The sequence below is a fragment of the Protopterus annectens genome, chromosome 11.part0 (assembly GCF_019279795.1).
Source record: "Protopterus annectens isolate FY-2018-M chromosome 11.part0, PAN1.0, whole genome shotgun sequence".
Lineage (NCBI taxonomy): Eukaryota > Metazoa > Chordata > Ceratodontiformes > Protopteridae > Protopterus > Protopterus annectens.
In genome coordinates this window covers 770,566,322-770,589,545 of record NC_056745.1, presented here as the reverse complement: position 1 = coordinate 770,589,545, position 23,224 = coordinate 770,566,322, and the positions used below count along the sequence as shown (strand labels likewise).

The following is a 23,224-nucleotide window of genomic DNA, read 5'->3' as shown; positions in this document are numbered from 1 at the left end:
ATGGCGAGGCTACCATAACTTGCCTTTGGGCCTGAAGCCATGCAAAGTGCAAAACCTTGGTGTAGAGGGAGTGCACTTTTTGCATTCTACAAACATAGATCTTTTCCAAATGCAGGAGTGCTTCAATATCAATCAATTTTTTGAGACTTCTGGCATTAAGTCGAGTCACCTTAATGTGGTCCAATATTGGGACTAATATGTTATCTACATTAGAATGCCCATCAACTGTACACTACCTAAAATGGCACAGGGAGGCAGCAAAAACTTTGAAATGAGAGGTGCAAGCCATCTTTAGTGAAGCAAGCTGGACTTGTTGAGCATCTTTTGCCATGTTGACACATACTGGATCCTCTGGAATGATACCAGTTATTTAACAAATTACTAAAGCCAATTATATTTTCTTTGTATCTAGGCATCCTTCGAGGTGAAGGAAGGAATCCACCCAGGACTGTTTTTATACATGCATTGGTAATGTGCATGGTAAGTTCTGATGTGGCTCCCTGCATATCCCTAAATTTTCAACATCTCAAGTCATTCACTCCCACTTGCACCACTCCCATATAATAGTATTTGTCAAGAGTTCGGGTCTTTAGGACTCTTGTAATGTCAAAGATCTTGGTACCAGAAATACAGCTATGATTAAGTTATTTGAGATTTAATTTTCTGTTGCTGTCATGCTACAACAGCTTTAAACTCTCTTTTTTTGTTTCAGCTTACTTGTACATGGCTGCAATGTGCGTTAATTGAACATTTTCCCTGCCTTTATTTGGGGATGGAGGTGGTAAATAGATAATGTGAGAGTGTTCAATCTCGCCGTTTGTTCTTACACATGGGTTCGGAGCCGATCCTCGGCTCCGTGTCGGCCGCTTGCAAGCTCTGCATCGAGAAGAAGCTCGAGACAACCTAATACCCACAATCCCCCTCTGCCTTTACCTCAGATCTAGTTTGCCGCTGCAGCGTTCGCATTACTGGGTCGAGCTCGAACAACTAAAGCTAAGATTAAGATTTTTTTCTTGTTATTTCAACTAAATTTCTTCTGTAAACTTTGTTTAGTGACTAAGTGTGTGTGTGTGGTACGGTTGAGGAATTCTCGGTTCCGTTTAAGTTTAAATTTAAACTTATTAGAGTTTCCCTCGGGGCCTACCACCCCTTCTGGATTGACAACTGGATAGACATTTTTTTTCTTTAACTGGATTTGACAATTTCACCGGATTTGACTTACTACCTGGACTTGTCTTCTCACCCTTTTTTTCCACATAGTTTTAAGATGTCTGAGAAGACTAAATCTGGATTTAAGCATTGCCAATGTGGGCAAAAAATGTCAGTTACTGACAATCATACTTCCTGCGTCTACTGTCTTGGCCCTCTCCATCTGCAAGAAGACTGCTCTATTTGTCATTCTTTCAGTGGGAGGGTCATGACAGATAGGCGCAGGAAACTCATGGATAGGGGTTTATTGAAACCTTCCTTTCAAGAGGCTCTGGATGCTTCAGACCAGGCATCCAAGTCCTCGAAGGAATCGAAGACGTCGGAGCCCAAGTCATCGGCTCCGAGCTCTTCGGTTAAGGTTCGATCACCGGTTCCACAGACCTCGGGGCCGAGTGTTCAACTGTTGCCAGTGTCCGAGCCTCGAGTCTTGGAACCAGTGACGGAGCTCCCTCCCCTGACACTGTTGAGGTCGGCTCCGTCTTCGATTCCTTCGACCCGTTCTTCTAGGCCCCTCTCCGACACCGATGTTGACCGCGTGGTGCAGAAATTACTGGAGAATATGGCCTTATCCAAACTTATCTCGGTTTCCACCCAATTGGTGTCGAGACTTGAAGGCCTTCCATTATCTCCATCTGTTCCTCCTCCGAGACCTGTCCAGTCTTTGGAGCCGGAAGAGGCTGATCTACTGATTGTGGAGCCCTCGGTGCCAGAACCGTCCTTTTCTCGGTCGGCTCCGTTCACCTCGACTCCGTCGGATCCGGTACTGGAGTCTCGGAGCCGAAGATCCATCCTTGGTTCCGGGACCGAGAGTCGAACCGATGTTTCGGTTCCGACTCTCCCTCTCGGGGCCTCGGCTCAGATAGACTCGGCTCCGTCCTCGGGGTCGATGCCTTCGGTGCCTGTTTCGGGGATTCTTCCCACTTCTTCGGAACCGGGAGATACCTCTAATCGGGACCCGGGGGTCTTCGAACTCATGAGGAAGGTGTTGTCTACCCAGACAACCACATCAGCAGAAGCAGCCTCTCCTCCCCATAAAGGACCGTTATCCTCCTCTGCACCAACGGTCACATCCAAGCGTCGAGCACCGGTGTCTCAGCCACCCCTGGAGGGTGCCCCTTCTTCCTCGGAGGCTTCTTCGGATGCTCCCCCCGAAGAAGTCCCTAGGAAAAGATTGTGTAAGAGGAGACACTTAGATTCTCCACAAGAATCATTGACATCGGACACTGACTTGGATGAGTCAGAAGGGTCCCCAAAGTCACCTTCAGAGGATGTCTCTTTTGCTGACATCTTGGAGATCCTAAAACAGAGAGGTGATTGGCAGTCCCTTCCCCTTCTGAGGATGAGTCAGTCTTGCTGAAGGCATTCGGTGCTCGCCCTTCCTCCTCCTGGGTCACTCCGCCCTTCGATGAGTTAATGGAGCTGATTGCTCGAAGGGCGTGGGAGACACCTGACACGGTGGAACCAGTCCCTAGAAAGCCTAATAAGTACATTACTGCACCCCAAAACAAGGCTTACCTCACAAAGGGAGTTCCAGTGGACGCTTTGGTGGTGGCAGCGGCCACGAAAAAGGAGATGTCGGAATCTTCCTCATCTGTCCATCCGCCTAACAAAGATTCTAGGACTATGGACAGGTACGGGAAGCGCATTTTTAGTTCAGCGACTTTTTCTATGCGATCCCTGAACTATTTGACCCACTTTACACGTCTACAGAGGGATCTAATCAAAGAGTTGGGAGATACCCTCCAGGGTACTACAGATGCTGCTGTTTCAGAGAAAGTTACAGCACATCTCAATACCCTTACATCCATTGTTAACTCATCCATGAGGCTGATCTCATACGCAGTCGAAGGATCGAGTAGGGCAGCAGCTTCAGCGATTGCTCTTCGTAGACAATCCTGGATGCGCTTATGTTCATTTGCGGAAGCCTTCAAGTCTTCCTTTACTAACGCCCCATTTGATGGTGCCACTCTCTTTGGCCCCAAAGTAAAGGAGACCCTTACCCGGTGTGAACAGGAGGAAAAGACTCTGTCTGCTGTCGGAGTCCGTTTTTCCACCCCATCCAGACCGTACCCCAAAGGGCAATGCGGTGTAAAAATGTGGTTTCGAAAACCCCAAGGATCTTTCCCAGGCACGCAGGGTGATGCCCCCTCTAGTGGCAGAGAAGGGGGAAGAGGTGGAAGACGCCGCCCCGGCGGCAGAGGGGGTCCGCAAAACCAAGGTGACAGGGATACACCCCCTGGAAAACCTTTCCAGCACTCCTGAGAGGAGGCCCGACTGTCCTGCTCTGGAGGCAGTCGGGGTCGCAGCTTTATACCCTCAGGCCTGGCAGAATCTTACTACAGACAACTGGGTAAAAAGCGTGGTTACCAGAGGTTACAGAATACCCTTTCTATCCACTCCCATTCCAAAGAGAAGACTCCCAGATGTGCCGCCCCATCTGCGAGACCCAGCAGCTATAGAAATTTCAAAGCTGCTAGAAAAAGAGTCATCCAACCAATCCCAGCGGACCAAATAGGATTCGGAACTTACTCAAGGTTCTTTTTAGTTCCAAAGAAGACAGGGGACTGGAGGCCGATTCTGGACCTAAGCAACCTCAACACCTTCATCAAGAAAGAAAAGTTCCGAATGGTCACGCTTCAATCGATCCTTCCATTCTTACAGAAGGACGACTGGATGTGCTCAATATATCTGAAGGACGCATACTACCACATCAAAATGGCCAGGGCGTCCAGAGATCATTTGCGCTTCCGGCTGGGAGCCAGTCACTATCAGTTTCAAGCCCTGCCCTTTGGTCTAACCTCAGCCCCCAGGGTTTTCACCAAATGCATGGCAGTGGTAGCGTCTCATCTGAGACGCCTAGGATTCCAGGTGTTTCCGTATCTGGACGACTGGCTCCTTTCTGCCACCACCCGGCGTCAACTGATACAGGCCAGGGAATACACTCTACAACTTTGTGTTCACCTCGGAATTTCTGTAAATTTCGAAAAATCTTTACTACAGCCATCACAGCATATCTTATTCATAGGAGCGGAATTAGATACGCATCATTTAATTCTAAGGCTCCCTCCAGAAAGGATAGCCTCACTACAAAGCCACATTTCTCTCCTTCTGTCATCCAGAAAATCCCCAGCAAAACTGGTTCTGAAGGTCTTTGGTCTCATGGCAGCTTCTCTCATTGCGATACCATTGGGAAGACTGCACATGAGAGTTCTACAATGGCTACTGTTTGCACAATGGTCGTTCCAACAGCTACCTCTGACACACGAAATTCTGATTACAAACACATGCAAATCACATCTGGCCTGGTGGCTTCAGACTTGCAACCTTTCCAACGGAAGACCATTTTGTGCTACCCACGACAGCTACGGTAACCACGACGCTTCCCTGATAGGGTGGGGGGGCATCTTTCAGGGACAGACAGTCCAAGGCGAATGGACCAATTTAGAGTACAATCTGCACATCAATGTTCTAGAGTTGAGGGCAGTGTTTCTAGCGTTGCAACACTTTGCTCCCCTTCTTCCTCTAGGGACTATTGCAGTTCAGACAGACAACATGTCTGTAGTCTGGTACATAAACAAGCAAGGGGGAACCAGGTCTTATCAGCTATGCAGAGAGGCCATGAGAATTTGGCAATGGGCGGAGTCCACGGGTCGCTTTCTGATCGCAACGCACATCCCGGGGTCATCCAACGTCATAGCCGACAGGCTGAGCAGAGCAATCCTGTTGCCTCACGAGTGGTCCCTCAAACAGTCAGTTGCGAAGACGATTTTTCGCAAGTGGGGCCAGCCTTCCTGCGATCTTTTTGCGTCTCCAATGAACGCCAAATGCAGGAGCTACTTTGCCCTATTACCCCCTCCAGGGGAAGTCCCCAGGGACGCGCTGGTGCACGATTGGCCCCCCGGTCTCCTGTACGCCTTTCCTCTGATTGCAAAGTTTCTGCAGAAAGCCAACAACCTTCAAAGGACGATAATCCTCATTGCCCCATTCTGGCCTCGTCAAATTTGGTTCCCCTTTCTTTTGCAACACCGCATTCGGGGACCTTGGATTCTGGACCCAGAGCCAGATCTACTGACTCACTCGTCAGGAGTTCCTCACCCCTCTCTCGAATCACTCCATCTAGCAGCTTGGCTGCTCCACTTCCCTTTTTAGCCAGGTCTGATTCTCTTACACCGGCAGTTCAGAATATACTAGTGGCTTCTCATAAAGCTTCCACTACAAAGACCTACACTAGTAAATGGAAGCGTTTTGTCTTCTGGGCAAATTCACATCATTTGGACCCTGTCATAGCTCCGTTAAACAAGATCTTGGAGTTTTTAACAGAATTGTTCCATCAAGGAGCTTCTCCCGCCACTAGTGCAATTGGCTGCCATTTCCAACTTTCATGTAGAGGAATGTGGGGCACCTATTATGGCTCACAGACTTTGTAAGGCCTTTTTAAAAGGATCTTTCCATATTAGACCACCAGTTAGAACTCCTACATCACCTTGGAATCTGAACCTTTTACTATCTAAATTGATGTTGCCCCCTTTTGAACCAGCCTCCGTTTGCCCATTGAAGTATTTATCGTGGAAGACTCTCTTCTTGGTAGCCATTACATCTGCTAGGCGAGTGTCTGAGCTTCAGGCTCTTTCTATTAAACACCCTTATTTGATCTTTCACTCTGACAGCGTATCTCTTCGCACTAATCCATCCTTTCTCCCCAAAGTTTGCTCTACCAATAACATTAATCAGTCCATTGAATTACCCACCTTTTTCAAGAATCACTCTAATAAGTTAGAGTATATGTTACACAAATTGGATGTCCATAGACAACTCAGATTTTATTTGGATAGAACAAAGGATCACAGGAAATCTGATCAACTTTTTGTAGCCTTCGCTGACAGCAGGAAAGGTGTAGCGGTTACTAAACGAACTCTTTCCAAATGGCTAACTGATTGTATTATATTCGTTTATGATTCTTCAAATCAAACCTTATCTATCAAACCTAAAGGACATTCTACAAGATCAGTGTCTACATCCCTGGCTCATGCAGCTCGCCTATCATTAGACACGATTTGTGCAGCTGCTACTTGGGCTAAACCACATACATTCATCTCTCATTACAAAGTGGACAGGGTTTCTAGGGATAGGGCAACCTTTGGTTCCACTGTGCTCAAGAACGTTCTCCCGTGAGTTCCTCAGGAACATGGAGCTAGGGACGCTACCCATGTGTAAGAACAAACGGCGAGATTGAACACTCTCACATATAGAAGTTATGTCCTTACCATAACGTTCCATGTGGAGTGTTCATCTCGCCTTTGTTCTTACATTCCCACCCTCCCACCCTCAAGAAGAACGTTCAATTTGGTGCCTGGTCTGGAGTATTCTCCTTCTGCATTTGCAGTGGTTGTATAGGTATGATGTACATGTGTGTGTATATATATATATATATATATATATATATATATATAATATATATATATAGATGATTCTTGATTTATGTATTTTTTGGCATGAGTGTGCTCTCTCTGGCTGCTGGTTTGCTTGCAAACTAGATCTGAGGTAAAGGCAGAGGGGGATTGTGGGTATTAGGTTGTCTCGAGCTTCTTCTCGATGCAGAGCTTGCAAGCGGCCGACACGGAGCCGAGGATCGGCTCCGAACCCATGTGCAAGAACAAAGGCGAGATGAACACTCCACATGGAACGTTATGGTAAGGACATAACTTCTATTTTTGGGTGTACAAGATTGAAGTTCATCAGGAACTGTATGAACTGTTTGTTTTCCTGAAAAAAAACTAGATTACATTTAGCATAATATTGCATTTTTTCGCTCTACTAGTTTGAGTCATTTTGAAATTCATCAGTAAATACTTGAAAAAGCAGATGGCACAACTTTCATTTGATTGCCTTTTGGAAAAGTGTTATATTTATTCAGTTGCTTATGCTTGTTTTGTGCTCCTTAGCTGCCATTTATTTGAAGAATATGGTGACACAATATTGGCCAGATAGAGAACCCGCTCCTGGAAAAGTGATATTTCCTTTCAATATTCATGAAAATGACCGTCAGCAGATTCGAGATAACATCATTGAAGGAATTATACGCTCACCTGATTTAATCAGGTATAGTACAACACCTGTAGTACAGATACTGTTATGAGGCATTTTTCATTTAATACTAAAATGTGTTTTCAGACTATGTCATAATGTCAGTTTGTTTTATTTTATTTTACATTTGTTGACTGAGCTAGTCTAACTGGATATATGTCCATTTTCAGTAGAGACCCGGGGAGAAAGCTCCAAGACATATGCAAAAATACAATGTAAAAAGAAGTACAGTAAAGATGCATACAAACTGAAATATAGAAAGTAGTAGCAGTTAGGAAATTAAACAAAAAAGAAAAACTTTTTTTTTTTTTGTAATAGCAATAGATAAACATTCTCATAACAATACTAACTTCAATACTAGCAATAGATAAACATTCTTATAACAATACTAACTTCAATACTACAACTGCGCTTCGCAAGGACTGTAAGGAGGTATAAATACATAAAGATGAATGGTTGTTATTAATGAGACATAGGAAAGTTAGTCTGGATTAGTACAGGAACATAACCAGTGTGTATTGAGATTTAATTTGAGTTTCTTTTTAAATAGTGTAAGAGAAGACAGAGAAGTGAGATCAGTAGGTAGTAAATTCCATAGCGTTTCCAACAGTATTAGAGAACAGGGTATCATCTGCTGAGTTGTTGGATCTGCAAATGTTAAAAAGATGTTTGTTGGATGAGAGTAAGTTTATAGGATTACTGTAGGGGGTGAAGAGGCTTGAGAATATTGGAGTATTTGAGGGTTGATAGAGGGTCTTGTGGGCTATAGAAAGCTGGAGAAATTGTAGATGGTGTAGAAACTCTAGCCAGCCAAGTTGTTTTAGATTAAGGCAGTGATGAGTTCTGAAAGGAGAGGCAGTAGCAAATCTGGCAATATTGTTATAGGATACTGCTAGTTTGTTGAGGTTGTTTTTAGAAAGATTTGTATAAATGGGTGAGGCATAGAGTAGAGTAGAGATTAGGTGAGTTCTAGCTATAGCAGCCCTAGCTACTGGTGTAAGAAAGGGTTTGATTCTATAGAGGGATCCAAGTTTCTTGTTGACTGTTTTTATAGTATTGTTAATATGCATGTCAAAGTTGAGGTTATTGTCAATTGTTATTCCTAGGAGTTTAGTAGTTGGGTCGGAAGAAATAAGAGTACCATTGTTAGATGTGGGTGTGGACTTATGGGTTGGTGAGAAGAGTAGCATTTTAGTTTTTTTTGGGTTTAGGAGGAGGCAACAGTGTGTGAACCATTGTTCAATATTATTAAATGCTATCTGGGTAAGGGTTTGTAATTCAGTTTGAGAAGTAGCTGACCAGATGATAGTAGAGCCATCCGCATATTGAATGCATGTAGTATGTGGAATTGCTAACTGAAGATCATTAATATAAATGGAAAATAGCAGCGGACCTAATATGGAGCCCTGAGGGACACCAAGGGAGATGGGAAAGAGATTAGAAAGGTTGTTGTGCCAGAGTACTGCCTGCTGTCTGTTTTCTAGGTAAGATTTGAACCAATTAATGGCTAAGGGAACAAGTGATAGAGATTTCATTATATGTAAGAGGAGTCTGTGATTAACCATGTCAAAAGCTTTGGATAAATCAAGAAATACTGCAGGGGAAAGAATACTTTTGTTGCGGTTTTTGTTAATGCAATCTGTGAATGATAACAGGGCAGTGGTGGTACTGTGATATGGTCTAAAGCCATGTTGACAGTTGGCAAGTAAGTCATTTTGGCGAAGGTGATTAAGAAGTTGCTTATGGATACACTTTTCCATGATTTTTGCCAACGGAGATAGCAGAGCTATAGGATGGTAGTTAGAGAAGTCATAAGAATTACCACCTTTGTGTAATGGAATAATGTGAGAGATTTTCCAGATGGATGGGATATTTCATTCGTTTATTGTTCTATTGATCAGAATGGATATGGGGTAGGCAATGGCTTTAGCACTTTTTTGAAGGTATTCTGCTGGGAGTTGGTTATCTGAGGGGGTGGTAGATTTTAGTTTTAGGAAAAGGGAGCATATAGTGGAAGTAGAGACAGGTTGCAACTGAAATGAAGGGGGGGGGTGATTGAAGATGAAGTAGGAATATTAGAGGTATCAGGAGATAGGTGGCTGGCAAGAGATTGGATGGCATTGGTGAAGAAGGAATTAAAGGCATTGGCAGTGTGAGTGGGATTGTCGGGGTTGGAGCCTAGTGGGTTGGGAGTGATGGATTGTCCTGCGTAAAGAAGTTTGTTAATGCTGTTCCAAAACTTTTGTGGTTTATTATGATATGTCTGCTGTGCTTGGTGGTAGAAGGTTTTTGTCTAGTAAGATGGCTTTTTTAGTACTGTTTCTAAGTTGCCTAAAGGTTTGGTGATCTAATGGATTCTTAGTAGTTCACCATTTTGGCCAGGATTTGTTTCTCAGAAAAATTTTTTACCTAGTGTCATTAGAGAGCCCGGGGGCTGGTTTAGTTTTACATCTAACAGAGCGTGCTGGGGCATGGTAGTTCAGGATGGCTAAGAATGTGGTATTGAAATAGGTTCATAGGTTCATAGGTTTATACTAGGCTATCTGCCCTAAGGCATTTATAAGCCTAGCCCAAAGTTTTGTGGCTTACGCCACCCCTTATGTTAAAAAATATTGTGCCCATTAGTTTGTTTTGCCTCTGTCCAGCAGTGACACAGAGATGATTCCCGGGGTAAACCTACGATCTCCCATCCACCGGTCAAGATTTCTCTTGAACAGAGCCAGCGAGGTGCTCTGCCTCACATGGACCGGGATTTTATTCCACAGCATAGGGAGTCTCTGAGTGACAAATCTATCCCTCCAGCATGTCTTATTTATATCCGTGCTAAGGTTTAAGTCGCTTGCTCTAGTGGATCTGGTAGATTTGGATTTTTGAGGTGGAGCATGTCCATTAATTCCGGGTTGGACATGGCCTTGTATGTCAGGCACAGGTCACCTCTGAGCAGGCGGTATGCGACTGAATAGAGCTGGAGTTTCTTCAGTCTGGCAGCATATGACAGATTTTGGAATCCCTTTATCCTTTTGGTGAGGAACTTTTGGGGTCTCTCCAATTGCTGCAGGTGTCGGGTGAGATACATCCCGAATGGGGCATTGTACTCGATCATTGGTCTGATAAGTGAAGAGTACAGGGAACAATGACCTCACTTGATCTGGATGTGAATCCTTCATGATCAGGTGGGCAATGTAGAAGGTCTTTCTAACCACTTTAGCAATGTGAGTGTCAAAGAAAGGCCACTGTCAACCTGGGTCCCCAGGTCCCTGATAACCTCTTCTGTGCTTAGTGGATTGCCACCTATATGGTAGCTTGGGGTTACCTTGTTTTTCCCGAAGGGTATGACTATACATTTTTTGGCATTTAACTTCAGGCCATGGCTCTGGCACCAGCTATCAGTTTCCGTGAGACCCCTCTGAAGGATATCTGTGTCCGATGTACTTTCCACTATGGTGCCCAGTTTGAAGTCATCTGCAAACTTTGTCAGCCATAGTCCTCCTATGTTTGCCTGTACTTCTGAGAAGTAGATGCCGAACAACAGGGGGCCAAGGACTGAGCCCTGTGGGACACCACTTGTGACCGGCTTGGAGTCTGACATGGTGCCAGCAACTCTGACCCTGTGGGTTCTGTCCTTTAGCCAGTTTGCAGCCCATCTTGTGACATATGGGTTTACATTTAAGCTGGTAAGTTTCTCTATAATACCTGAGTAGGGTATTGTGTCGAAAGCTTTTGCAAGGTCAAGGTAGGCTGTATGGACTGCCTTTCCCTCATCAATGGCCTTGGTGACTGTTTCGAAGAAGTCAATCAAGTTCAAAAGGCATGATCTGCCCTTGACGAAGCCAAACTGGGTCGGGTCCAATGTCTGCAAGTCCCCTATGTCTTTGTTTATGAGTTCCATTATGATCCTCTCCATAGCTTTGCAGACCAGGCTTGTTAAGCTTATGGGGCGGTAATTGCCAGGGTCCGTAGAGGCACCGCCTTTGTGGAGTGGGACCACAGTTGCTGTACGCCACTCCTTGGGCACGTATCCTGTGGTAAGGCTAAGATTAAACAGCTGCCTTATTTGCGGGTTTAGTTCCTCATTGAGTTCGTGTAGCACACAGCCGGGGACACCATCCGGTCCCATTGATGCTGTGTTTTTAGCTTTAGAGAGAGCAGCTTTTACCTGTGCATTTGAGATGTCTGGGAGGCTACACTCCGCTGGGATAGTTATCTCTCCTTTTGGGGGGGGAGGGGGGTGAAGTTTGCACTGAACCTTTCCGCCAGTATGTTGGCAATGTCTGTGGGTTCAGTGATTTTTGTATCATTTTGGACTAATTCTGAGCTTATCTGGGAGATTCCACCCAGGTTTCTAACATAGCTGAAGAAGGCCTTATGATTGTCTTTTGAATCTATGGCAATTTTTCTCTCAAAGTTGGCCTTGGATGATTTTATGAGTGCTCGTATTTGTTTTACTAATAATGATCAAGGGTGTCTTCTCTTTTATGGATTTTGATCTATCATGTAACAGCTTTCTCCTCTTATTGTAAAGTTTGTTTATGGCTGGAGTCCACCAGACTGGACGTTTGCCCTTGGTGGAAAGAGTCTTGGTTTTATTAGGGATTGCCTGATCCATGCAGTCCTGGAGGTGTTTGTAGAAGGCATTTGTAAGGGCTTCCGCAGCTTGGGTTGTGGTTTCCACTGGCTCGGGGGCCTTGAAGGATACCACACCAGTCTTGAGTAGTGTGAAGTTTGCTTTAGAGAAGTTCTTCACTGTGGTCTTTTTTGTTTGGGGTGGGGGCGGGATGTGAATTTCCAGTGAGATTAGTTTATGATCTGATCTCACCAATGAGGGATATACTTCCGGTGTGGAGCATTTTGTCCCCATGTTTGTGATGATGAGATCTAGTATATTTTCTCCTCTTGTGGGAACGGTGACTAGTTGTTCCATGGCATTTGAATTTATGAACTCCAGGAACCATTGGGCTAAAAAGTTGGGGCTTGAGTAATGTTCCCAGTCTATATTCGGGTAGTTGAAGTCACCCAATATAATGGTGTTTGGAGATACATTTATACCCTCCAGTGTCTTCAGGAAGGCTGTGTGGGGTTCCTGAGTTTGAGAGGGTGGCCTGTAGCATGCTACAAATTGTAGAGTAGTTTTGCCTATGGTTAATTGCACCTGGATGGTTTCGGATGCTTCGTGCGTTGCCACCAACCTGGAGGTGTGGGTATCCTTGATGAATATGGATACACCCCCTCCTTTTGTGGTGTGGTCCAGGTTTTGGGGCCGGCATGATATGAGGTAAAACCTGATAGTGCCGGGGTGCTCTCAGGAGCCTTGAACCAGGTTTCAGTTACAGCACAGACATCGATGTTCTCCATACTGAGAAGGGCCTCGAATGCGTGCATTTTGAGATTTAGACTTCTGGCATTGAGCAGCATTACCCTTAGTATCTTCCCATTTTTGTTTTCTAGGGTGGTAGGTTTAGAATTTGAGCCTTGCCTAAAAAAGGCACTATGGGGGTGGCAAGAGCCTTAGCCAATATCCGAATCCCAGGGTGACAGGTGCAAGCCGTCCCTTGCAAAGCAGCGTGGCTTGTCAAGCATGTCATCCCAGGCAGACAGACACTGGATCCCCTTTGAATGACACCAGAAATTAAGCCAATTGTTAAAGCTGATCATCTTGTCTCTATGTTGTGGCATCATTCTTGGTGAAGGAAGGATACTGCTCAGGGTCAGTGTCATACCTGCCTGGGCTACATAATCAGAGAGCTCCTCTATGTCTCTTTTCATGTAGTCCAGGGAGGTGCGTCTCAGGTCGTTCACACCAGCATGGACAATGACTGTGTCATATTTGTACTTGCTGTGGAGTGACCAGTGCTTGTGTTATGTGGCGGATTCTAGTGCCCGATAGGCAGCTTACTGTGACCCTCTCCTTATTCAGCCTGGTGAGTGGGGCGTCAGTGTATCTGACTATGGAGTCACCTATGACAAGTATGTTTGGTGTTGTATTTGGCCTTAAGGGCTGTGACTGCTTTGCACACTGATTTTGTGGTTTATGTGTTGCCTGTGGTGTGTCATGAGGTGGCAGTTGCTTGGGTGTCTGCTTTGGAGGCCTCTGCTGTTTAGGTAAATTTTGCTCAGAGCCTCCGAGTATGTCTTTGTGTGTTTATGTGTTTGATTCATTGTTGTGATAGCTTTATGCGAGACTGGTTTTGTGGTGTGTGTAGTTGCCGTCTCCTCCTGTCTGGTCTTGCCAGTCCTGAGTTGAGAGAGCTCAGCCTCCAGTTTGGCCAAATAGCTGCATCTCTCGCAAGTATTTGTGTTATGTGGGAGGAGGAGAGGGTTGTCTGTGTACATGAGGCAATTGTAACATTGCCTCAATATTCCCAGATTCACCAACTGGACAGGGGAGGACGCCAGCATCTGGCCCTTCGACATGCTAGAGAAATTTAGAAGTTAGGGGTGTAACTGAATAAGAGAGGACTTAGTAAGGAAGTGGGTACTCCTGGGGGGGGGGGTTTCGCTAGTGAGGGACTTTGTATAATACAGAAGTGCTAAACCTGAAAAGAAGATGCTTTTAAGACAAGTGCTGAGCTTTTTTTTTTTTTTTTTGGGAGTACAGTAAATGACCCCACACAAGAGTGCTAGGCCAAAGACAGAAAATATGCAAGTTTTGAGAAAAAAATGATTTTAAAATTAAGTGCAAACAGGAAATTCAGTAAACAGCTTTTGGTTGTGCTCTAAATACAGCTACTAATGCAGAAATCAAGTTTAACAAGCCAGAAAATGCTCAAACTAGGCAACTATGCAGAAAAACTTAGCAAATAAACAGAGGAAAATACTTAAAATGTCAAAAGTGGCTCCTTTCTTCTCTCAGCGTTTTCTCCTCTTGGTGGGTGCTTCACCAACAGCCAACAAGCCTGAAAGGACGCCAAAACAACGAGGCAACTAGGTTTTAAGAGAGGACTACAGCAAACAAGGTGTACCAATTACAGTAAGAAACAGTTGAAATATGCAGGCACTATAAGCCTTTAACCAGAAATTCCCAGTTCAGAAGGGCAGAGTCCAGCCTCTCCTCCCACAAGAGTGCAGACCACGAACCTTCTTAATGTAAAATAACTGGCCTGAAGCCCAAGTGCTTAAACCAGAACTAATACACTTGTAGAATTACAGACACTGAGCCCTCAATCAGCAGTTCCCAACTTAGAAGGATGGGGCACCTGTCCTGCCACCACAGTGCAGGCCACAAACCTTCCTAATGTAAAACAACTGGTCTGAAGCCCAAGTGCTTAATCCAAAAGACTTAGAATGATAGCTACACTTTAATCAAGTTACTACCAAGCAGTAATAAATACAATTGAATACTTTGAAGAATGCCTGGATTAGTGCTTAAGTTATACAAACAAACTAGATTCAGCAGGCCTGGATCTAGTCTACGCTACAGCAAACAAGGTGTACCAATTTCAGTAAGAAGCAGTTCAAATATGCAGGCACTATAAGCCTTTAACCAGAAATTCCCAGCTCAGAAGGGCAGAGTCCAGCCTCTCCTCCCACAAGAGTGCAGACCACGAACCCTTTTAATGTAAAATAACTGGCCTGAAGCCCAAGTGCTCAAACCAGAATTAATACACTTTTAGAATAACTGACACTGAGCCCTCAATCAGCAGTTCCCAACTTAGAAGGATGTAAGCTACCTGTCCTGCCACTACAGTGCAAACCACAAACCTTCTTAATGTAAAACAACTGGTCTGAAGCCCAAGTGCTTAAACTAAAAGGCTTAGAATTAGTTGCACCAAGAAGTAATAAATACAACTGAGTACTTTTAAGATGACGCAAAAGCAAAATAAATTAGGAAGAAATACAAATACAGTAAAAGCAGAATTTTTTTTTTTCAGAAAAGTAGCAAAAACAGTAGTAAAAACAATTCACATGCAGTGCAAGCTGGCACACTTGAGTATGTAGCAATATTAGTCCACACACAGTTTGAAAAAAAGTAATTAAATTAAAAAGGACTAAAAGCAAGTGCAGAAAGGGTTTATTAGATAGAATGCGGTAAAGAGATGGGACTGGGGGAGTGTCCTAGATCAAATCTACAGTGGGGCGGGCACTGCAAAAGCCACCAAATTTAAACTACTACCAAGAACAGGGAGGGTGGGGAAGACAGTTTCAACAGAGCTAGATCTGTGGAATCAGTCCAAATTATAAAACCACAATAAAATGCAGGAAATATACTTAAATCAGCTTATGTCCAGTTGATGTATGCAGACAAATCTCAGTAGCAAGCAACTCTGTTTAAAATGACTACAAGAAGTGTAACCAACACAGGTTTTAATGTTATCAGAAACCCCCCAAGCTAATTAACACTTAAAGGAATTTCAAAGCAGTTTAGCAACTAGTGCAGAGCTTCAGAGATGCACACAAGACAGTTTCAACAGAGCTAGATCTGAGGAATCAGTCCAAATTATAAAACCACAATAAAATGCAGGAAATATACTTAAATCAGCTTATGTCCAGTTGATGTATGCAGACAAATCTCAGTAGCAAGCAACTCTGTTTAAAATGACTTCAAGAAGTGTAACCAACACAGGTTTTTTTTTTTTTTTTCAAAACAGGTTTATTGTTTTAACATATAAGAGAAATATCATAACAATTTTATACAAGTAATTAAAAATAGGTATTATTATAATATTCAACAAAACAACTAAAGTATTTACAAAGACATCCACTACAAACAGATCAATTAAACTAAAATACCATGCTATTGAAATTAAAATTTTTTTAACAAATTTTGTAAATTATCCCATACAATAAAATAAGATGTTTTTCTATTTGTTCTAGTCCTAATTGTGTTTATTTCCATATGGCACACTATATTCATAACATTTTTAAATTCATTGAACGAAGGAGGTGTATCTGAAATCCAATTTCTAGTTATTATTTTCCTAGCCACTGCTAGAATAGACCATAACAAGAGAAGCTTAACCTTTTTAACAATTTGAGGTACAGGTGTGTTGAATAATATAAGAGATTTAGAAATAATGAAATTATCTGTAAAAAGAGCCTGCAAAAATTCATTAATTGACTTCCAGTATTCTTTCAATTTTATACAGTCATAAAACATATGAGCCCAGTCAGCATTAATTTCTACATTACATCTCTTACATAGATTATCTTTATTATTTATTTTATTCATCATCAAAGGTGTATAAAAAGATCTATGTAAAAATTTCCATGTATAAAGTCTCCAGACAATGGAAGGCGTAGTTCTATAAGCAGATTCCAATATATATTGTTTATCTTGTTGATTTGGTGGGTCCCCATTAATAGAAGTGAAATAATTCCAGTATGAATCTACACTGTAAAAAGTTTCTTGTCTGATAACTTTATGTATGTATGAAAGTTTACCTTTATCAGAAACTTTATGTTGTAAATTTAATATCAAGTAATCAATCAGTGTTGGAATAGATTCTTTAACAGTTATAGACATTAAATCTATTTTATTAATGAGATGTTGTCTAAAGGTCTGAACCTCTAACCAGCAAGTTTCTCTTAGATCAAATTCTTGTTTTAAGAAATCTAGATTTTTAACTTTATTATCAGATATCAACTGATACCAGTACTTTAGATCATTATCTATAGCTAAATGAGTTCCTTCAGAAGTAGATGACAAAAGCATACCCTGAGTATACATTATAGGAAATACAATAAAATTCCATTCCCTATACTTAGGGTGCATGAATATAAAGTTACGATAACTAATAATAATATTTAATGGGTAACAAACCATATGTTTAGGTGTAATAGGTGAAGTACAAAATTCCTTTAGTAACCATAACATGGAGTTATTTACAATCATATTTTTATGTGTTAAGGAGATTTTCATGAAGTGTATACTAATTAGCTCCCAATAATCTTTCCATTTTGTGACATATGACTGATCTATTAATAAAGTAATAACTTTTACAATAGAAGAGATAGTATATAAATTAAAGTCTGGAAAAGAAATACCCCTTGAGACCAGCTATTAGTATGTTTCTTTAATGCAATCCTAGGTCTATTAGGTGCCCATAAGAAATTTAACATTAGTGTGTTCAGTTTCTTGATAATTATTTTGTAGGTGGAAGTATTATTGATTGTATTAAGTATAAAATCTTGGGGAATATTATCATTTTAATAATTGTAAGTCTCTCCTCCATAGTAAAAAACATATTATTCCAGGTATTAAAAGATTTTGTATATTAAGAAAACAGGTATTATAATTATTATATATAATAGATTTAATATCTTTAGATAGTATTATACCTAAATAAGTTATCTGACCTGAATTGGGTACATATTTAGTAAAATCACTAATGAGAATATTTTTTCATGTATATATAGGTAGTATTTTAGTTTTTTCTTCATTGAATATTAAACCAGAAATACTTTTAAAATTCATCATGTTATCAAATGGAGACTGTATAGAAGAATTAGATCCTGCTGATGTAATTAGAACATCATCTGCAAAAAGTTGAATTTTGGATGTTGTATTTTCATCTATTTCAAAACCCTCTATGTCAGTACTGTTTCTGATCAAATTAGCCCAAGGCTCCATTACTAAAGTGAATAATAGTGGAGAAAGTGGACATCCTTGTTTTGTACCTTTAAGAATGGGTATTTTTTGTGAAACATATGATCTGAAGTAGGAAGACTTCATTCGTCTGCAACCTGTGGGTATCGGATCCGACCTCGGATCCGAGCCGGCAATTCAAAAGCTTAGGCTCCGAGCTCCTAGCTCCTCCATCTTACCCATAACCCCTTGCCACGCCCTGACTGACCTCAGATTTCGTTTGCCGCTTTTCAAGAAGCAACGGAATTCTTGAGCTCCTGGCGTGGTTTTTGAGATAAGTGGTTTTCTGACAGGAAAATTGTTAAAATTCTCATTTTTTGTTTAAAAAATAGTTAGTGTTGTGTGTGGTTAAGGCTTTCCTCCTCTTTAGTTAAATTTCGGGTTTTCGTAGTTTTGTGTGTGTCTGTGTGTGTTTAGGCCTTAGGTGTCATGTCTGAAGCCCCTAAGGCTGTCTTTTCGAAATGTACAGTGTGGCCATAAGCTGTCCCCAGCAGATGGCCACACTCAGTCTGGTCATCTTGGGGTTGAACACCTGTCTTCTGGTTGTACCATTTGTGCAGGGTTCAACCCCGGGCTTTAAGGAACGGAGGTCGAAGTTAGTGCTGGCGGTCTTTACCCCCAGATACTGCTTCGGCCTCTGCCCTCCAGTCAGCAACTTGTTGCTGTCAGTTCTCCCCTCCGGCTGGGACTCAACCTCCCTTAAAAATGCCGGAGGAAGGATTCTAGTAGGGAGAGACAGAAGGAGAGGCACAGGAGAAGCACCACAAGAGGAGGCGAAGCTTCCAGCTCGGCTCCTCCATCTAAGCGGGCTTCCCCTGTGCCTTCTAGCTTTCCTCCTCCTCCCCTCGGTTCTCTCCTGGACCCGAGGAGGAGGAGGCTAGCCCTTCCAGGAGGTCTCCGAGGCGGTTCTCTAGGTCCGCTTCGGTGGCCTCCTCTAGATCGACCTTTTCGATGAGCGAAGCTGATATGGACCGGATGATGAGGAAATTCACCCAGGCCCAAATGCAAATGGGAGTGCTCCTAGCCCCCAACCGGGAGGGCCGACCCCTTTTCGCCCCGTAGCTCCTTCTCCGACCCATACCACGGGTTCGGAGCTTTCGCGCCGTGCAGATTTGGATCCGGGGTGGATCGGATCCGATTGGTCGGCACAGCTTGGATCCGTCCCATCCCTTGAGTGCTTGGTGCCGGACCCGACCTCGGAGCCGAGGCGAGCCTCGGATCGAGGGAGCTGGTGTGTCGGCTCCGTCTAGGTCGGAGCACACTGGTCTCTCGGATCCGGCGGTTTCGGCTCCGACTCCGATCCGCACGTCGGATCCGAGTGGGGAGTCGGCTCGGGCTTAGAGAAGCTGGCTCCCCTCGGCTTTCAACGTTATGGAAAGGGCACTGTCGAGGACATCCGGACCCCGGTCCCTGCCACGGCTCCATCCGCACTCCATTGCAGTTGGGCCAGGCCCCACCAGCCGGTCCCAGGGACAGCCGCCTCGATGTCCCAAGTGGTTCCCTTGGAACATCCATCTGCTGAAGAGTACTCCTCGGACAGCCCCCGATGAAGTACCTCGAAGCGCAAGTGCAAGAGGAGGCACATGGACTCCCTGAGTCCGTCACTGAAGACACGGACTTGGATGAAGGGAAGGCTCCCCTAGGTCACCCCTGAGGGCGTCTCATTTGGAGACATCATGGAGATGTTAAGGATCAGGGGGTGGTCTGCCCCAAGGCTTCTTCGGACGAGTCTGTGTTCTTGGAGGCATTCGAGGCGGCCCTTCTACCTCTTGGGTGTCCCTCCTGCTGACCCCTGGTAGATCTTATATCTATCAGGCGTGGAAGGATCCGGACACCATTGAGCCTATCCCAAAGCGCCCGGACCGCATTCTTTCTCCTCCATCAGACCGCACCCACTGGAGTAAGGGTCCCCAGTAGATGCCATGATGATGGCTGCAGCCACGAAGAGGAATTGCCCCAGGAGAGTCCCTCCGTCCATCCTCCGGGCAAGGAGTCCCGTTCGGTGGATCGAATTGGGAAGCGAGTGTTTAGTTCAGCGACCTTCTCCTTGAGAGCTGAACTACATGGCATGTCATTAGGATGCAGCGAGATCTGATTAAAGTACGCTGCATCTCCCCGAGTCCATCTCAGTGAGGATAAGCAGGTTTATTCCACCCGAATGGCCACTCTCAGATCTGTATCCAATACATCTATGCGGCTGCTGTCTCATGCTACTGAGGGAGCCGCTAGAGCCAGCGGAGCAGGCCTTGTCATGAGGCGACAGGCCTGGCTCCGCCATTGTGATTTTGCTGAGCCCTTTAAGGCGACCTTCGCGAATGCCCTTTCGATGGTTCTGCCTTATTTGGCAAGACTGTTCGAGACACTTGTCCAGAGCGAAAGGACGGAAGACGCTGTCTGCCGTCTGAGTCCGCTTCTCAGCTCCCCAGAGGTCCTTCTCTAAGAACCAAAAGGGACAGAAGAAGATGTGGTTCGAAGTCGCAGCAGTCCCAACCTGCTCCGGATAACCAGTCCTTCCGTGGCAGAGGAGGACGGGAGGTCGTTGTGCCAGAGGCAGGGGGGCTCCTGGCAATTTTGGGTCCAGAGAACCCTTCTCTGAGAGACCCACGCAGCAGCCCTGAAGGGTTGCCCGGCTGTCCGTCTCTGGAGGCAGTCGGGGCGGTTTCGATGCACCTGACTTCTTGGGAGTCCATAACAACAGACAGTTGGGTGCTTGACTCATATCCAGAGGATATTCAATACCCTAATCAAGATCCCCAAATCTCGCAGCCTCCCAGATGTTCCACCCGATCAAAGGGAGGCGGCAGCTCTCGAAATCGTGCAGCTGCTAGGAAAAAGAGCCATCCAGCGTCCCCAGATCAAGCGGATTAGGGTTTTACTCCAGGTTCTTTTGGTGCCAAAGAAGACGGGGACTTAAGACCAATTTTAGACCTTTCCCTGTTGAACCTGTCAGTAACCAAGCAAAGTTCCGGATGGTCACCCTGCAATCTATACTCCCCCTGTTGAGGGAGAACGACTGGATGTGTTCCATAGACCTCAAGGATGCATACTACCACATTCGGATGGACAGACGATCCAGGAGGTTTCTTCGCTTCAGGCTGGGAGCCAGTCACTATCAGTTCAGGGTCCTCCCCTTTGGTCTCACCTCAGCCCCCAGGGTGTTTACCAAGGTGTTAGCGGTGGTAGCGGCCCACCTGAGGCTCCAGGGATTACAGGTCTTTCCGTACCTGGACGACTGGCTCCTGACGGCATCATCAAGGCATCTTCTGTGCTCAGCCAGGGATTACTTCCTTCAACTAGCACCAAGGCTGGGCATAACGATCAACTGGGAGAAGTCTTTCCTGAATCCAACTCAAATTATAGATTTCATAGGAGGAAGACTAGACACCAGATCAATGCGAGCCTTCCTCACCCCAGACCGTATCGTCAGCCTGAGGTGTCATGTGACAGCAATCCTTCAACCGTCACCAACTGCAGCTTGGTCCTGAGGGCCCTAGGTTCTATGGCGGCAGCTATCCCGCTTCTACTTCATGCTCGCCACGCATGCGGGTTCTTCAATGGACCCTTCAAGTTCAGTGGTCTCCTCTTTGTTCGTCTCTAAACGCTCCGATTGCGGTCAGCAGAGCGTGCAGGGACTCCCTTCTGTGGTGGCTTCTTTCTCCGGAGCCCTAGCAGGAAGACCCTTTTGCTGCATTTCCCGAGCCACAGTGACCACGGACGCTTCTTGCCTCGGGTGGGGGGGGCATTCTGCGGGAAAGATTGTCCAAGGCACGTGGAATCACACAGAGACATCATTGCATATAAATGTCCTGGAAATGAGGGCGGTGCTCCTAGCGTTGCAAGCACTTCACCACGTCTTCCTTCAGGGACTATTGCGATTCAGACAGACAACATGTCCGTAGTCTGGTATATCAACAAGCAGGGAGGAACCAGGTCTTATCCCTTTGTCGAGAGGCCATGAGAGTTTGGGAATGGGCAATTTCCACCAAACGCTTTCTGATAGCAACGCACATTCCGGGAAAGTCCAACATCCTTGCGGACAAGCTCAGTCGCACCATCCTTTCTCCACACGAGTGGTCCCTAAACCTTCAAGTAGCGAAGAAGATTTTTGCGTTTGGGGCAACCCTGTTGCGATCTTTTGCTTCTCCCTCAAACGCCAAATGCGACAATTTCTTCGCTCTACTTCCCCACCAGGGAGTTCCCGAGGATGCTCTGGTGCATGCTTGGCCTCCCGGTCTCCTTTATGCCTACCCTCCACTTCCTCTGATGCAGAGGTTTCTGCAGAAAGCCAACAGTTTGGGGAGCAGAATGATTCTCATTGCCCCATTCTGGCCTCGACAACCTTGGTTCCCCTTCGTATGGTCTCACAAAATCAATCCACCATGGATTCTGGATCCAATTTTGGATCTCATCTCTCACCCTCTGGGAATGCCAGTTCCCAACCTGCGGACCCTGAAGTTGACAGCTTGGCTGCTCCAATTCCAACCTTAATTAGGACTCCGGTATCTCTTCACCGGTCAAAGCAATTTTGGTGGCTGCTCATAAACCTTCTACCAGACAGGTTTATCGGAGTAAATGGAAGAGGTTCTCTATATGGGCAGGGCAGAGAACGGTGGATCCTTTTTCAGCACCTATCTCTGCGGTGCTTGAATTTCTAACAGACCTCTTTCATCAAGGGGCCAGTTCTTCCACGATTAAAGTACAATTGGCGGCTATATCGCATTATCACATTGGACAGGATACAGCTCCCCTTATGACAGCGAAATTATGCAAATCCTTTCTCAAGGGAGTTTTTTTATTAAGGCCTCCAGTCAAGGAGGTTGTACCGCCTTGGGATTTGTCTTTAGTCCTGCAGGCCCTTACTGCTCCTCCCTTCGAGCCTGCAGCTTCTGCTGATTTAAAATTCCTTTCCTGGAAGACTGTCTTTCTGGTAGCTATCACTTCAGCCAGAAGGGTGTCTGAGCTTCAGGCTCTTTGTGTCAAACCGCCTTACCTTTCTTTCTTCCCTGATAGGGTGTGCCTCAGGACCAATCCATCTTTTCTTCGAAGGTCTCTTCTGAATCAATATTAGCCAGTCAATCAATTTGCCTGTCTTTTTCCCAAGTATTCAAACAAAGGGGAATACAAATTGCATTCATTGGATGTTCATAGACAATTACGTTTTATATTAACAGGACAGCTGGCCACAGGAAATCAGATCAGCTGTTCGTTTCCTTTGCTAAATTTGCTCTGGGTAAAGCAGTGTCTAAAGTCACTCTGTCTAAATGGATTGCTAATTGCATATTGCAGGCATATGACACTTCAGGCAGACCTGCTCCTAAGAGGGTTACGGCTCATTCTACTAGGGCAGTT

At 44.7% G+C, this 23,224-nt stretch overlaps 1 protein-coding gene across 1 annotated transcript in view; it reads left to right on the top strand.

Moving 5' to 3' along the window:
• Positions 1 to 23,224, top strand: part of IPO8 (importin 8) — a 3,293,983-nt gene that overhangs the window by 140,682 nt on the left and 3,130,077 nt on the right. Inside the window, exon 3 of the mRNA XM_044088203.1 lies at positions 7,152 to 7,308. Within this exon, the coding sequence (XP_043944138.1) occupies positions 7,152 to 7,308 (157 nt within the window). The remainder of the gene's footprint in view (positions 1 to 7,151; positions 7,309 to 23,224) is intronic.